The following is an 18,198-nucleotide window of genomic DNA, read 5'->3' on the forward strand; positions in this document are numbered from 1 at the left end:
ATGAGAACTTGTTCTTAACTGGCCTACCTGGTTTAATAAAAGTGAGAAAAAAATTATAATAATATTCCGGTAAAGCCAACACCATCGTGTTACGTTACATTTGAGCTGTTTGTTTAAGTACAGTTAACAAGAACACTTGTTATGCTTACTCAAACATTGACAGTACAGTATACTCAAATAATATATTTTTTTACTCAATTGGTTTAATGCAATCGGTTTCCTCAAACCATTTGAGTAAATGTAACTAATCAGGTTTTACAGTGATAGTTGCCCTATGTATGGGTGCATGTGTGGGTGCATGTGAAAATATGTTATAAATAGGTTTGGGAAAACCTGCTTATTACCGCATAACAATGGGGTAGAGTATAGCTGCCCTATGGCCTGAAACATTGCTGACTTTTGTCTACCTTATGACAACCTTATATCTACCTTATGACTTACGACAGGGTTGTTATGTCAGCGTATGACAAGTTGTTATGTTTACCTTGTGACAAGGCAGGCACACAAACCCTTCCTCGCCAAGCTTGTGTGTTTTGTTTTTCTCTGTATTTGTTTGTTTGTTTTTACTATCTCTAAACCCCATCCCCACCCCCAGGAGTGGCAGCGCAGAGCAGTGTAGGGTGATAAATGTGTCAGAGAGGTGCCTGGCAGTGCCCATGTTTGGATGATTTGTGGCGTGTCCCCTTGGCACTTTGGCAGTAATGTGCCATTAAGCAGTCAAGGTGACTATTAGGTGACTCGTGGAGTATTGGATCAGTGGATTGGCAAGAGACGAGGCTTAAACTTTTCCTACCTTTCCCTAACATGGGTTGAGTCATTATTTCGCAAAAAGGTAGGACAGTAATTCCCAAACCCATGAGAAAATCCATTGTGCAATGCTTAAAAAAGTATTGTGGTAATTTCGATTAGGGCTATTATAAAACATGTTTAATACGTTAAAGTAAACTATATATACAAAGTAACTCAAAGGTTACTTACATGAAACACAAAATTAATTTTCAATTCAACATTCAGCAATGTTTCAGGCCACACTTTCCCCCTACGCTGATGATCTGAAATAACACAGGGACCGTCTGGTTTATTTAAGGTGACGAGGAGAAAAGTAATTGAAGGAGAGAGAAAAAAAGACAGCACACCTGACTTTCTCCACAATAAACAGTTGGGATCCATCCCAAATGGCACCCTATTTCCCAGAGGTGGGACCAAGTCATTGTTTTACAAGTCACAAGTAAGTCTCAAGTCTTAGCACTCAAGTCCCAAGTCAAGACGGGCAAGTCCGAGTCAAGTCTCAAGTCAAGACCGTCAAGTATCAAGTCAAGTCTCAAGTCCTAAACTTTGAGTTTGAATCCTAAACAAGTCATAATGTGCTCTTCACCAAATGTAATACCATTTCATATTTTTAACAAGAGTAAGTTAGTATATTACATTTACGCAAATCATGAATGCTTTTAAAAATATATATATATTTATTACTTTCCAAATAAACGTTATATTTCCATAGAAATACATGGGTAGCCATGAGAAAGACACCCCCCCCCCCAATAGTGATCGACTATCGAGGATCGCAATCGGGCGATGTAGGCTTGTACACAATCGCCCAACCCAACCTTAACACACACACACACACACACACACACACACACACACACACACACACACACACTCAGTGTGTGGTTACAGTAGGCTAACGTATGTCAATGGTTTTAGGAACAGCAGTAACATCAGGCAGGATTTAGGCTATCAACTGCCAAGCCAGTTGTAGCTCAATCTTGGGTGCAACGATCACGTTCCCGCACTGACTGACTGTGTGGAGGCTCATTGATTTAACGTTCCTTTAGCCTACACTAGTAAAGTAATAAAACATATAGCTGTTGGCTATATTAGCCACGACTTACCGTTCTTTGTGCAGCTTCAAATGTTGAACAAAGTTGGAAATTGTTGCGCCTCCGTCTGTAGTTTTCTTCCTGCATGTTTTGCAAGTTGCAATCCGTTTTTTGTTGATACAGCGTAGTTTTTATATCAGATTTTTTTTTGGGGGGGGTATCATCTTTCTAAGGGCTCCATCTGAATTCCTCTGCACTGCCACGCACAACTTTTTCTCAGCTGGCACAATTTGATTGGCTGCTGTCCGATTCAAACTGTAATCCGTTAAATGAAGAGTTGATGCATTGCACACTTTTTTTAATAGCATAATTTTTTTATATTTGGGTTTGGGGAGGCTATCAAGTCAGGTCGAGTCATAAGTCTCAAGTCCAAGTCAAGCCACGAGTCATTGGTGTTAAAGTCAAAGTCGAGTTGCAAGTCATCATATTTGTGACTCGAGTCTGACTCGAGTCCAAGTCATGTGACTCGAGTCCACACCTCTGCTATTTCCTGTGTAGTGCATAGGGCTCTGGTCAAAAGTGCACTAGATAGGGAAGAATATAGGGTGCCATTTCAGATGCAAACTCGAAAATGAGCTGGCGTGGTAGGCATCCAAGAATATCAAAACCTGCCCACATCGACAAAACCTCAAGAAGACCCTTGTTTTCCATGGGAGCGGTGAACCGCATAAGTGACATAAAAATGAGGGCAAAACACAGACAGTTAAATAGTATATTAACGACCTCCATCTTTTGCAACACCTTCTAAAGGGGGTTGGTATATTGTCACACCCTCTAAAGGAAGTGGTAATAGAGCAGCCATGTAGATAGGGGCAGGAATTTATATCTGGTATGCATCTGTTAAAAAACCCAGTGCGCTTATCACTTTGGGTCGACTGGGCCTTTCCTAGTGAGACAATACACATCACAGACTGAGAGATGTGGGAGTTTATGTGGGTCATGAATGCGCAGTTGCTTGAGTCCTCTCTCCACATTCTCTTTAAATGCTTACAGCCTTCTTCTGTGAAGGTATGGCTTATTCAAAGCCCCCATGTGAGAATAATGGATAAATTGCAACGATTTATGGATAGCTTAGACTATTTATCCATAAATTGCTGTGTTCATTCTATCCAATCATTGATTAATCATTGATTATGATTTTGACTCTGCCTCCATAACGAACTGGTGTTGTGCACTTTTCATCCATAACACTGCAAAAGGTCACTTTACACACAGCTGTTTTGCATACACGTGCATCGGAGAGGAACACACAACTGCAAGCCAAGACTGGCAATGCCAATACTGTGATGCTTCCAACACTACGGGTGGGTTCAGGTGCCAACGTCAGCACCACTACCACCATGGCAGGGCCTAACAAAGCGTTCAGTGTTGGGGCGAGTGAAGTCACTGCCGCCGTCAGATGGAGCAGAAAGGAGAAGGTGAGTTATTGCCAAACATACCCTGTGCCCCAGTGCCAATGTTATTGAGTCATTTTATATGTGGCAGCAAAGTGGGTCTAATAAGCAACCGAGGAGATGACAGTCAGGCTGGCCATGAAGTGAATATAAAGGCCTACCTACTATCCAAACATACAGTACCGGTCAAAAGTTTGGACACACCTACTCATTCAAGGGTTTTTCTTTATTTAAAAAAAAACTTTTCTGCATTGTAGAATAAGAGTGAAAACATCAAAACTATTAAATAACACATATGGAATCATGTAGTTGTCACAGCTGTTGTGGAAGAGAGAATGGGACCAAGGCGCAGCGGGTTGCGTGCTCAACATATTTATAATAACAATGAGAACACCACGGAAAAACAATAAAGAAACTAACGACAGGACCAGAGAAGCAGGAACAGAGAAGCAGGAACAGAGAAGCAGGAACAGAGAAGCAGGAACAGAGAAGCAGTGCTCTCAAACAACTACCCACAAGTGACAAACAAAACACACACCTACTTATAGGACTCCCAATCAGAGGCAACTCGAAACACCTGCCTCCAATTGAGAGTCCAGCACCCAACCTACACATAGAAGAACTAACCTAGAACATACCCATAGAAATACAAACATAAACCAGTGACCAACAAACACTGTAATACATAAATCAACTAACCTCTGCCACATCCTGACCAAACTACAATAACAAAATATCCTCTATACTGGTCAGGACGTGACAGTAGTAAACAAAAAATATATATATATTTGAGATTCTTCAAAGTAGCCACCCATTTCCTTGATGACAGCTTTGCACACTCTTGGCCTTCTCTCAACCAGCTTCACCTGGAATGCTTTTCCAACAGTCTTGAAGGAGTTCCCCCACGTATGTTGAGCACTTCTGCTTTTCCTTCACTCTGCGGTCCAACTCATCCCAAACCATCTCAATTGGGTTGAGTTTGGGTGATTGTGGAGGCCAGGTCATCTGATGCAGCACTCCATCACTCTCCTTCTTGGTCAAATAGCCCTTACACAGCCTGGAGGTGCGTTTTAGGTCATTGTCCAAATGATAGTCCCACTAAGCGCAAACCAGATGGGATGGTGTATCGCTGCAGAATGCTGTGGTAGCCATGCTGGTTAAGTGTGCTTTGAATTCTAAATAAATCACTGACAGTGTCACCAGCAAAGCACCCCCAGACCATCACACCGTCTCCTCCATGCTTCACGGTGGGAACCACACATCATTCGTTCACCTACTCTGCGTCTCACAAAGACACGGCGGTTGGAACCAAAAATCTCAAATTTGGACTCATCAGACCAAAGGACAGATTTCCACCAGTCTAATGTCCATTGCTCGTGTTTCTTGGCCCAAGCAGGTCTCTTCTTATTATTGGTGTCCTTTAGTAGTGGTTTCTTTGCAGCAATTCGACCATGAAGGCCATGTTTCGCATTGACTGACCTACATGTCTTAAAGTAATGATGGACTGTCCTTTCTCTTTACTTATTTGAGCTGTTCTTGCCATAATACGGACTTGGTCTTTTACCAAATAGGGCTATCTTCTATATACCACTCCTACCTTGTCACAACACAACTATTTGGCTCAAACACATTAAGAAGGAAATAAATCCCACAAATTAACTTTTAACAAGGCGCACCTGTTAATTGAAATGCATTACAGGTGACTACCTCGTGAAGCTGGTTGAGAGAATGCCAAGAGTGTGCAAAGCTGTCATCAATGGAAAGGGTGGCTACTTTGAAGAGTCTCAAATATTGTCATGTCCTGACCAGTAAGGGGGTTATTTGTTATTGTAGTTTGGTCAGGACGTGGCAGGGGGTGTTTGTTTAGAGTGTTTCGGGGTTTGTTGGGCTATGTTCTTATGTAAGAGGGGTGTTTGTTTTATGTGTTTCGGGGTTTGTGGTTAATGTTCTATGTTAGTATATTTCTATGTTCGTTCTAGTCTTTCTATTTCTATGTTTAGTTAATGGGGTTGACCTTCAATTGGAAGCAGCTGCTCCTCGTTGCTTCTAATTGAAGGTCCTATTTAAGAGGGGTGTGTTTTCTATGGGATTTTGTGGGTAGTTGTTCCTTGTTTAGTGTTTGTGCACCTGACAGGACTGTTTTGTTTTGTTCTTTTTTTGTATACGTATTTATTTGTTTCTCCTTCTTCAAAATAAAAAGAAGATGAGTATACATATTGCCGCTGCATTTTGGTCCAATCCTTACGACAACCGCAACTATAAATATATTTTCATTTGTTTAACACTTTTTTGGTTACTACATGATTCCATATGTGTTATTTCATAGTTTTGATGTCTTCACTATTCTACAATGTAGAAAATTGTTTAAAAAAAACTTGAATGAGTAGGTGTGTCCAAACTTTTGACTGGTACTGTACAAAGGGGTATTTCAGAATTCAGAGGTGAGAGAGTGTATTATAAGGATGTTATATCTACTTCTGAGTTCTTATGACAGTTCACAGAAAGTGTTATAATGCACTACAAGGGTAGGCATTATAAATGCATTATAAAGGCATTATAAATGCATGTGCCTCATAGAAAGTTACCAAAAGTTGTTGTGAAAATAGCCTCCCTTCTTAGCTTATCTAAGATAGCGTTAGCAGAAAAAGTTCCAGCAAGCAAACTATTACTCAGACCGACCTTATCAAAGCACTTTTCATATCAGGGATAATTAAGCCACTGATTTAACCACTGAGAGATGTTAATGGTTACTGTGCAAACAACAACCACTATAAAGACTTGCCCTCTGTGAGAACATCTTAACCTTAAGGTTTTACATTGTATAATTCAAGTTAAAACTCTACAGTGTTCAAACGTAGTCAACTGTATTAGTGTTAATGTTCAACTCTTTATAGTTAATGAAAGTCCCTGAAAGCTAACACTAATAGGATTAAATGTAACACAAAAAAGTGTCTATATTGTTCCACACTACACAGAGATAGCTAACACCGTGTGGTATAGGACAATATAGACACTTCTGATTTAACACTTGCTTTTTTGCTGTGAGATAACCACCACAATGTTGGGCTGTCGATCCATTTTGAAATGTTGATTAAAAACTATATTTGTTTTTAAGAAAGCTTGAATTGTTGGGAAAGGGCCAGTGGTCAAATCAGCATGGATGAAAAAGCAATTCATCCAGGACTGTAATCTAAAATTAACTTCAAGCTTTTAGATAACTACAGTAAAAAGCAGTTAGAAAAAGCCCCTAATGTTCCCTTCAAAAACTTGTCAGACAAAATGTCTGCCCCAGACCAATTCTCTACCTCTCTCTAAGATAGCAATGAGAAATAATAATCTTTGGGTAATTTTATGTCTTATCCAAGGGTGGCATGTCATAATCAGTGTCTTGACACACAACTCATGTAATGAAGTGGCTGAGTTGGCCCTGGTGCCTAGAAGAAACTTGTTAACACTTTCTAGTGTTATAATTTACTATAAGTATATCTTAAGGCATAATACAATTTTAAAGTATTGGTGCCTCATAGAAAGTGTTACCAAACGTTTCTACTTGGTGATTTGTGTTGTTGTTGTTTTTTTAAATTACATTTTTGTCCCTCTGATTATACAGCAAAATGGGTATTATTCCAATCAAAATCTTTTTGTTGTTGTTGATATTTTAACTATATTTTATTTAAAGTGCATGCTCAACTTTTTAAATGCCCCAACACCCTTTTATTCCAAAGTTGAGCAGTATAATTTTGACTTTAGCAATGATACACTTCCAATTCATGGTTTATTATAACCCTGCACGGAGACAGTAAGGTTGCAGGTTGGTCTTCCTTGTTTGTACAATGAAACACATTCATGCCTTCTTCTTTGGGAGAGGTAAAGGTCGAGTGTTATATGAGGTCCTCCTCTCTAAAAAGACTGAAGCCAACTGTGTACGTGCAGCCGGACTCAGTTCCTGTAGCAGTGCCAATATTTACCAAGCAGGTGTTCAACTCGGTTTAATATTAATCCTCATGTATTATATGCTGCTGGTGCAGAGGAATTTCTAGGTAAAGGAACACGACCTTTTGCCAGGATCTATTTTCAGTGAATGAGTCAAACAAAATTGTTGTCAACAGTTTTGATAAGGTGTTGCTGTTTCTTATTATTACAGTCCGGGTATTTCTGGTTTATGATTATTATGTTATTATATTTATAATGTAGCATCATATTTTTTTAAATCAACTCTGAATATACAGTTTTTTATGTTCGGCTAAGTTCACTCTTTATCCTAGTATAAAAAGTAAATTTGATGAAAGACATATTGCAAATGAACAAAGCTTCATTGCGGGTCGAAACACTTTCTATTTAATGATGAGAAGAATATTGGGGACATCAAATCATGAAATGTACCTAAGGACTTCATAACACATTCATAACTTAGAAACGCATTCATAAGCAGTAAACATAACATGCATAGGTAAACAACCACTTTAACTTTAACTGAAAATGTAAAATAATGAGTGGTTATAGTTAATAATGATTTGAATGACAAAAACAACAACGAATTCAAAAAAACTGCACGCTTTGTTTCAACCTTATGAATGGGCCTTGGCTCTTAACCGTTGGCCATGCCCTCGTTATGCTGACGTCAGGGGTTGGGTTACTTTGGGCTACGTGTGGAGTGAAGTTGGGGGGGTGGGGGGGTGTACGGTGCGTCGTCGCCATGCGACTCGACCAGAACGACACACTGCAAACAAGAGTCAGACAATTTGTTATGTCGCGTTCAAACAGTATTTTATCTACTACGAAACCCAAAAGGAGCGCAAGTCACCACGTGATTCAATTATTTACCTGGGTTGCCCCCGCTCTCCAGTTTCGTTTGTATTGTTTCAGGAGTCTTCTAAACTTGCACGGTAGAAACGCGTGAAAAGACCTGGGTTTAAAGTGGCACTCGCTCTTGTATAAGCATGGAGAGAGAGAGCGTAAAGGAACGGGCCGCCGGGACCGATTTGGACAGGGACCAGCAGTATTGTGAGCTTTGTGGAAAGATGGAAAACCTGCTTAAATGTGGACGGTGTCGGAACTCTTTCTACTGTAGTAAAGAACACCAGAAAGCGGACTGGAAGAAGCACAAGCAGTTTTGCAAAGAGGCCGAGAAACCTCAGTGTCAGCCACAGCCCGAATCAACACAACAGCCCGCACGGACTGCGAAAGGAGGGCAAGACAAGCAGCTAAAAAAGAAAAGCACAGAACAACAGAATAAAACAGCTTCTCAGAGCACCACAAACACTGGGTTTTCAAATCCGCCTGCAGATGGCGAAAGAATTAAAGATTTGATCACTTCAGCAACTAGCTCGGGTAGTGTGTCTGACAGCAAGCAGTCTGGGGAAGGAATTAAACTCAGGTCTAAGACCAACGGACAAACGATGTCCCCCCCGCAAAAACTGGCTATGGACTATATTGTTCCATGTATGAATAAGCATGGCATTTGTGTTGTTGACAATTTTCTTGGAGAAGAGACAGGACAGAGTATTTTGGAGGATGTGAGAGCCCTCCACAAGACTGGTAAATTTACCGATGGGCAGTTGGTTAGTCAAAGAAGTGACTCCACTAAAGATATACGAGGAGACAAAATAACCTGGACTGAAGGAAGAGAACCTGGTTGTGAGAAGATAGCCTTTCTCATGAGTCGCATGGATGACATGGTCCGACACTGTAATGGTAAACTGGGAAACTACAGAATAAATGGAAGGACGAAAGTAAGTAAACACTGAAAGTGAGTAGCACATTATAACTTATTGAATTTGTTATTTATCTTCTCCAGGTAGGCATATTTAAAAGTTATTTATTTTTGCAGCAACATAATAATCATAATATTGAAAACAATAATAACATATTTTTACATGTGTAATAATAATAATATGAATATGGTATCATATTAATTATACTATAAGAATATATAATACATATAATATTATAATAACAGATAGGCCTATTCTTAAAATAATAATGAATAAGCATAGGCCTATACAGTGCATTTGGAAAGTATTCAGGGCACTTGACCTTTTCCACATTTTGTTACTTTACAGACATTCTAAAATTGATTAAATCGTTTTTTCCCTCATCAATCTACAATCTGCAAATGTATAAAAAAAAAACACGGAAATGTCACATTTACATGAGTATTAAGACCATTTACTCAATACTTTGTTGAAGCACCTTTGGCAGCGATTACAGCCTCGAGTCTTCTTGGGTATGATGCTAAAAGTTTGGCACACCTGTATTTGGGGAGTTTCTCCCATTCTTCTCTGCAGATCCTCTCAAGCTCTGTCAGTTTGGATGGAGAGCGTCGCTGCACAGCTACTTTCAGGTCTCTCCAGAGATGTTCGATCGGGTTCAAGTCCGGGCTCTGGCTGGGTCACTCATGGACATTCAGAGACTTGGCTGTGTGCTTAGGGTCGTTGTCCTGTTGGAAGGTGAACCTTCATCCCAGTCTGATGTCCTGAGCGCTCTGGAACAGGTTTTCATCATGGATCTCTCTGTACTTTGCTCTGTTCATCTTTCCCTCGATCCTGCATTTTGGCAAACTCCAACAAGGCCTGATTGGTGGACTGCTGCAGAGATGGTTGTCCTTCCGGAAGATTCTCCCATCTCCACAGAGGAACTCTTGAGTTCTGTCAGAGTGACCATCAGGTTCTTGGTCACCTCCCCGATCAAGGCCCTTCTCCCCCGATTGCTCAGTTTGGCTGGGCGGCCAGCTCTAGGAAGATTGTTGGTGGTTCCAAACTTCCATTTAAGAATGATGGAGGCCACTGTTCTTGAGGACCTTCAATGCTGCAGACATTTTTGCTCTGACATGAACTGGTCAACTGTGGGACCTTATATAGACAGGTGTGTGCCTTTCCAAATTATGTCCAATCAATTTAATTTACCACAGGGGGACTCCAATCAAGTTGTTGAAACATCTCAAGGATGATCAATGGAAACAGGATTCACCTGAGTTCAATTTCGAGTCTCATAGCAAAGGGTCTGAATACGTATGTAATTAAAGTATTTCTGTTTTTATGTTTAATAAATTAGCAAAAATGTCTAAAAACCTGTTTTTGCTTTGTCATTATGGGGTATTGTGTGTAGATTGATGAAGAAAAACATTAATTTAATACATTTTAGAATAAGGCTGTAACGTAATAAAATGTGAAAAAAAGGCAAGTGGTCTGAATACTTTCCGAATGCAATGTATGAACGAAAATTCGGAAAGTAGCCCTGATATGGACAGGAACCCGGGTCCCTGCGTCTGTCAGTCCAACACCTCACACCTTACACCAAGAGTTCTGAACGTACTAAGGAGCCTACGCACACTACCCCATCCTGTAGAGAGCTCATAACCCCCCCCCCCCCCCCCCCTTCTCCAGCTGGTACCCAGTCAGGTCCCTGCGACTTTCAGTCAAATAACAGTGATTTAATGGGGGAAATAATAATTGAATAGTGCACATTGCATTCCAGTGGTGGAAAAATTACTCAATTGTCATACTTGACTAAAAGTAAAGATACCGTCATAGAAAATGACACAAGTAAAAGTGTAAGTCACCCAGTAAAATACAAAGTTTTAAATATACTTAAGTATCAAAAGTAAATGTAATTGCTAAAATATACTTAATTATCAAAAGTAAAAGTGTAAATCATTTTAAATTCCTTATATTGAGCAATCCAGACAGCGCAATTGTCAATGTTTTATTTATTTTATTTACGGACAGCCAGGGGCACACTCCAACACTCAGACATCCTTTACAAACGAAGCATTTGTGTTTAGTGAGTCCGCCAGATCAGAGGCAGTAGGGATGACCAGGGATGTTCTCTTGATAAGTGCATACATTGGACCATTTTCCTGTCAAAATGTAACGAGTACTTTTGGGTGTCAGGGAAAATGTATGGAGTAAAAAGTACATTATTTTCTTTAGGAATGTACTGATGTAAAAGTTGTCAAAAATATATACTGACAAAAAATATAAATGCAACATGCAACAATTTCAAAGATTTTACTGAGTTACAGTTCATATGAGGAAATCAGTCAATTGAAATAAATTCATTAGGCCCTAATCTATGGATTTCACATGACTGGCCATGGGTGGGCCTGGGAGGGCATAGGATTATCTTGGCAAAGGAGAAATGCTCACTAACAGGGATGTAAACACATTTGTGCACAACATTTGAGAGAAATACGCTTTTTGCGCATATGGAACATCTCTGGAATGTTTTATTTCAGTTCATGGAACATGGGCTCAACACTTTACATGTTGCGTTTACTTTACTATTTACACTGGAAAAAATATATAAAGTACATTAAAGTATTTACTTAAGTACTTTACACCACTGCTTGAAACAAAACAAAATCAGTGTTACTCACAATAAAATGACTTGGTGATTATTAAATTGTGTAATTAATTTAATATTACATACATTTATTAAGACTTAAACTATTACTACGATATGCTACTTTCCATATGCTAGGATATTTGAGTCATATGACAAAAAACAGAGAGAATGGGGTATTCCCTATTACTAAAGAGTCCAGATTCTCTTTTCCTCCATTACCACCTCCTTTTTCTTTGTAAGGACAATAGAGCTCTGTCGTCCTAACATATGTTTTTCAGTTTATTCATGAGGAAAGGGGCGGTGGGATTTGATCTCATGCAGTTATTGGCCATATGTGCTTGGGGCACTACAGCACTACCAATGTGCCGCACTCCCACACAAGAACCTCTCCCTCTTAACACTAGAACCACTGGGCCTCGAGGGACCCCCTTCAAGCTAATGAGGAGTCATTCTGACTGCAACATTCTAACAGTGTAATTCATACATTTCATATATGATATCGCAAAAATAATTATTTGGTTGTGTTTATGAAGGCCTTGGGTAACATTAGAATACGATTGTTATTTTATTTCAAATAACACTACAGCATTTTCATTAGTTTATGTTATTGTATGCTATATGTAAAAACAGAAAACACCCAAATTCAAGTGGTGAATCAATTTTATTTGTGGAGTGCCATTGTTACAACAATGAAACAGAAAGCATATGTGTTCAAACTCGGTAACAGCTTCTCTTTATAATGACATAAAATAAATGCCCCAACTACCAAGACACACGGTCAGCAAGATGCGTGGTCAAATGATTAAAACATCAGTAGCCTAAACATCATTATAAGCGACAAGTAGCCTTGATAAATTGTGAAAATCATCAGAAAAGCAATAATGGCATTATAATGAATATAAGTGTCTATGACAGCAGTCAAAAATAGTTAATTATTGTCAGCTCGTGCTTACATTGTGTGCGTCGTCACGGAATGGCATAATTTGGATTTTATTTAGCTGTTATCCCTCGTCCAACAGTTTACAAAAATCTTAATACTTTTCACTTGCTTGACACACAGTGCATTCGAAAGTATTCAGACCCCCTGACTTTTTCCACATTTGTTACGTTATAGCCTTATTGTAAAATGTATTAAATATATATATTTTTCCAATCTACACATAATACCCCATAATGAAAAGCAAAAACAGGTTTTTAGAAATGTTTGCAAATGTATTAAAAATAAAAAACAGATACCTTATTTACGTAAGTATTCAGACCCTTTGCTATGAGACTCGAAATTGAACTCAGGTGCATCTTGCATCCTGTTTCCATTGATCATCCTTGAGATGTTTCTACAACTTGATTGCAGTCCACCTGTGGTAAATTCAATTGATTGGACATGATTTGGAAAGGCACACACCTGTCTATATAAGGTCCCACAGTTGACAGTGCCACAGTTGACATGTCAGAACAAAAACCCCAAAATGAGGTCGAAGCAATCGTCCGTAGAGCTCCGAGACAGGATTGTGTCGAGGCGCAGACCTGGGGATGGGTACCAAAAAATGTCTGCATCATTAAAGGTCCCCAAGAACACAGTGCCCTCCATCATTCTTAAATGGAAGAAGTTTTGGAACCACCTAGATTCTTCCTAGCTGGCCGCCCAGCCAAACTGAGCAATTGGAGGAGAACGTCCTTGGTTAGGGAGGTGGCCAAGAACCTGATGTTGACTCTGACAGAGCTCCAGAGTTCCTCTGTGGACATGAGAGAACCTTCCAGAAGGACAACCATCTCTGCAGCACTCCACCAATCAGGCCTTTATGGCAGAGTGGCTAGACGGAAGCCACTTCTCAGTAAAAGGAATTTGCCAAAAGGTACCTAAAGGACTCTCAGATTATGAGAAACAAGATTTTCTGGTCAGATGAAACCAAGATTGAACTCTTTGGCCTGAATGCCAAGCGTCACGTCTGGAGGAAAACTGGCACCATTCCTACGGTGAAGTATGGTGGTGACAACATCATGCTGTGGGGATGTTTTTCAGCGGCAGGGACTGGGAGACTAGTCAGGATCGAGGGAAAGATGAACTGAGCAAAGTACAGAAAGCTCCTTGATGAAAACCTGCTCCAGAGCGCTCAGAACCTCAGACTGGGGCGAAGGTTCACCTTCCAACAGGACAATGACCCTAACCACACAGCCAAGACAATGCAGAAGTGGCTTCAGGACAAGTCTCTGAATGTCCTTGAGTGCCCCAGCCAGAACCTAAAAATAGCTGTGCAGTGACGCTCCCCATCCAACCTGACAGAGCTGCAGAGAAGAATGTGAGAAACTCCCCAAATACAGGTGTGCCAACTTGTAGCGTCATACCCAAGAAGACTTGAGGCTGTAATCGCTGCCAAAGGTGCTTCAACTAAGTACTGAGTAAAGGGTCTGAGTACTTATGTAAATGTGATATTTCAGTTAGAATTTTTTTACATTTGCAAAAGTTTATAAAAACATGTTTTTGCTTTGTCATTATGGGGTATTGTGTGTAATCCATTTAATCTATTTTAGAATGTATGTAACGTAACAAAATGTAGAAAATGGAGTCAGAATACTTTCCGAATGCACTGTACTTTTGTTTAGTAATGCGTAATAGTTCTCTCTTTATTGTGTCCCCGTCGCCTTGTCATTCTTCAGCACCATTGTGGAGTACAACGGCTGTGCAGGTGCCTTATTTTGCGCAGAGGGAGGGAACGAGCTCCCACCTCAATTTGTTCATGGTGTCTGCCATTGACAGTGGAGTGAAGAAATTGTTCATGGTGACATTTCTCCCCTTGCCAACCCTGATATAGGGGACATACCATTTTGTAGATTATAATTAGAACAGATCAATACAATAGAATGGCCCGCCCTGTTCTTTATTCACAGTTGGTGATTCCATAATTATGCATTGTTCACTTTCCCTCGCTCATCAACCCATTTACCCCCTTTTTCCCCATTATACTTTACTTAATTTATTTAATCTGTTGTTGTATGTGTGAAATCAGTTTCAGTATAGTTCAGGTTTAGTTTCGAGTCAATTATTGGGGTGATTAGATGATGGGCATGGCAGGTAGCCTTGTGGTTAGAGCGTTGGGCCAGTAACCGAAAGGTGTGACAAGGTAAAATCTGTCGTTCTGCCCCTGAGCAAGGCTGTTCCCCGGGCGCCGAAGACGTGGATGTTGATTAAGGTAATCCCCTGCACCACTCTGATTCAGAGGGGTTGGGTTAAATGCGGGAGACACATTTCAGTTGAAGGCATTCAGTTGTACAACTGACTAGGTACAACTGACTTTCAACTGTCGGGAGAAGGAGGGGCAACGGGGGATAACCATTCTAACACAACAAACGGTGTGTTATATAGACTTATTTAGGAAAAGTCAAGAACGGAGGGGGCAGTCAAAAGTGTTAAGCCTAAACAGAAAGGATTCAGCGATGGCTGGCCACTGACTATTCTTTACCCTTTGTCCGCCCTGAACAAGATTATTGTAACGGCTGTCGGGAGAGAGAGTAGACCAAGGCACAGCAGAGTTAGTGTTCATCATTGAATTTAATAACAGAAAGAACACTATACAAAACAAGAAAACCGACAGCCAAACAGTCCTGTCAGGTGCAAACCACACAACAGAAACAATTACCCACAAAACCCCAATGGAAAAACAGGCACTTATGTGTGACTCCCAATCAGCAACAACACTCTACTGCTGTGCCTGATTGGAAGCCACACGGCCAAAATCAATGAAACAAACCAACATAGAAAAATGCACATAGAACGCCCACCCAATGTAACACCCTGGCCTAACCAAAATAAAGAACAAAAACCCCTCTATGGCCAGGGCGTTACAATTATACATGAATCTGGGAATGACGGCCAATTGCTCACGGCCAACTAACGGCGAGGGTGCGGCACACACCTGTGAGCAATGGTCGACCACAGACGGTGTTGGACTGATCGTTGGTTCCGATGCGTCCCCTACTTTATGATTGAGTTCCTTCCCGACTTCATTGCTTCATTGCATGCCAGAACTTACTACGCTTGGATATGTATTTAACATATAAGCTAACCACATCATATGATATAGCCATCTGATGCCCGACTGCACAGTTAATGATGTGGCACGCAACCATTTGTACACATCTAGTCGGGTAGGAACTCAACCTATACTTGTGTGTGAGATCAGTCTTCACCCCTCCACCAGACAGAACTGTACTAGGGTTATAATACAGTACTGTGTTATTCATCCAGTCTATCCACACACACCAGCTGAACCACGCTGCTAGTATGCACTCATTAAGCCTAATTTCTTGACAAACTTTGAAGTCTTAACCATTCTATATACAGAGTTGGTGTGTACTGTTAACCGGTTGACAGGTGATGCAATTTTTACAAAAGGATGGAAAATAATTCCATGCAAAGCAATTCGAATACCTTCGATTGAGTTGTATTGGGAGCTGCCCCTTGCGCCTCTCTCACCAGCTGTTAATTTTTACATTTACATTTACGTCATTTAGCAGACGCTCTTATCCAGAGCGACTTACAAATTGGTGCATTCACCTTATGATATCCAGTGGAACAACCACTTTACAATAGTACATCTATATATTTTTTGGGGGGGAGGGTTAGAAGGATTACTTTATCCTATCCCAGGTATTCCTTAAAGAGGTGAGGTTTCAGCTGTTAATGGTACTCTACTGCCAAACTCTCATGGGTTATCCTTACTTCATTCCACAATCTGTCCCCCTCGAGAGGACTAATTCACTAAGGTATGCCTCTGTTGGGGCCCCTATAGGTTCTCGCCAGGGGTTCATTGCAGTCCCCAGGCCCACAGCCAAATTGCTGTGTATCTTCTCTCTCTATTGTTCTGAACTCTCTGATATAAAAACTAGAGTCCATTTCTTTAAACAGGGACTTCCTGGCAGGCTGCACCCAATGCTACTGATAGGCTGTATTTGAGTCATCCATCGCCAGGACGACCTTCACATTTCCTGCATGCGAGGAACGCCCCTTTACCGCCAGCTTTGGGCCCTTACTGAAAAAGGTTGTGTTGTGTTTTAGAGGACAATTGCCTTAAAGATACACTATGGAAGTTTAGTTTTGTCATTGTTTAAGTCAAATTTTGGCTTGGATGTTGTCTGCATGTTTCATATGCATATTATACGTTAATAAATTAATTTCCTGTTTTATGAAATCACAGAAATCCATTTAATAGTATTAGGGAAACAATGTATGCTTTTTCTCATGGTTGTGAGAAAATGTGCCTCTCTGTCCAATGAGGTCATTTCTGGACAATGGGCTATTTCTGTCCATTTAGGGTACCTCCTTTGGCTCAAGAGCACCTCCGGGCAGATGCTACATATAGCCTCTTTAAGTTGTTAGACCAATAGAGAAAAAAATACACTGATGTGTCAGTTACTGATGTAACTGCCATTTTGCTTGGGTGTGTGTCTCTGAACCCTTCGAGCTGCTGTAGTTCTCTCCACACAGTTGGCTAGCAAGGTGACTGAGTTTGTTTTGTCACAGCTGTGAAGAAGGACGACCCCTGATAGATCAGTGACTGTTTGGACCGTAGATTGGAGGGCTTCTCTTATCAGTCCCTACACACATACAGACGCACGCATGAAGCTGAACTTTGTCTGCTATGGAAAACAGTGTAGCTCTGCTTGCTTGTCACGCAAGCCCCAGATTCAAGGTCTATGAACTTTACGTCTGAGTGTGTAACCAAACCAAAAACGTCTAAACTACTGTGAGAATGTTGCTTTTGGAAGCCTAACATGCTCTGTGTCTTGATGTAATGTATCTTTTGTCTATAATGATTGGTTCTGTTGTTGACGTGGTGAATGCAAACACATTTCACTACAAGCAAAGCCTGGCTTTTGTGGCTACTAGAATTGGTATCTGGTGTCAAGATCTCAAAGTAATATGAAATGACAGCAATACTACACTGGAAACAACACTATGGTATGATCTTAAAGGAAAACAATCCTCTACCTAGAGTACAGATAGGGTTTTCAAGAGAAATTTGATAGGAAGTAATCCACCCTGCAAGCTTAAATAGTGGCTTGTTTATTTTCTATAATAATTTGACATTTGCCTCAGTCATTAGTTTATGAGAAGCAGAGTAGTGTCCAGGCCTGAAAGGTTTCATTTGAACATTTTCCGGGTGTTAGGCCTAAACAGTAGGAAAATAAACAGACTGACCATGATATTGTGCGGCGGGTATTCAGACTCCCCTGCCGTATCAGCTAACAAATCGAAAAGAGAAAAAAATATTATTGTTTCCTAATTGATTGTTTTCCAGCGGTCCTGGGACTTTGCACAAATGCACTCTGTTAAGGTCTTAAAGGATAAGAAAATGTCCCCTTTCTGTGATTGCAAGGCTTTGACTTATTTGCCCCCAAACATTGCACATCTATATGTTGTCTCTTGTCACTATTTTGAAATATACATTATCACCCAAAGTGTTTGGAGCCGAACACGCTAAAGTTCTTGATTGATGGACAGTGACTTTTAAAATGTGTTCATTTATCAACACTTTTCAAAGTTTTAATTGAACGCTTTTCCGGATAATTATATGTAC

General features: G+C 40.4%; 1 protein-coding gene across 4 annotated transcripts in view; it reads left to right on the top strand.

The window, feature by feature from the left end:
- Positions 1–7,928: 7,928 nt before the first annotated feature.
- LOC106585313 (egl nine homolog 1) overlaps positions 7,929–18,198 on the top strand; it is a 44,767-nt gene continuing 34,497 nt past the window's right edge. For 3 of the 4 annotated variants that reach the window (XM_014171409.3, XM_014171419.3, XM_045705502.2), the window contains exon 1: positions 7,929–9,009. In XM_014171409.3, coding sequence (XP_014026884.1) covers positions 8,218–9,009 — 792 coding nt within the window. In that variant the 5' untranslated portion in view covers positions 7,929–8,217. The remainder of the gene's footprint in view (positions 9,010–18,198) is intronic. The other variant, XM_014171412.3, reaches the window with a different exon arrangement.

The sequence above is a fragment of the Salmo salar genome, chromosome 02 (genome assembly GCF_965601325.2).
Source record: "Salmo salar chromosome 02, fSalSal1, whole genome shotgun sequence".
Classification (NCBI taxonomy): domain Eukaryota; kingdom Metazoa; phylum Chordata; class Actinopteri; order Salmoniformes; family Salmonidae; genus Salmo; species Salmo salar.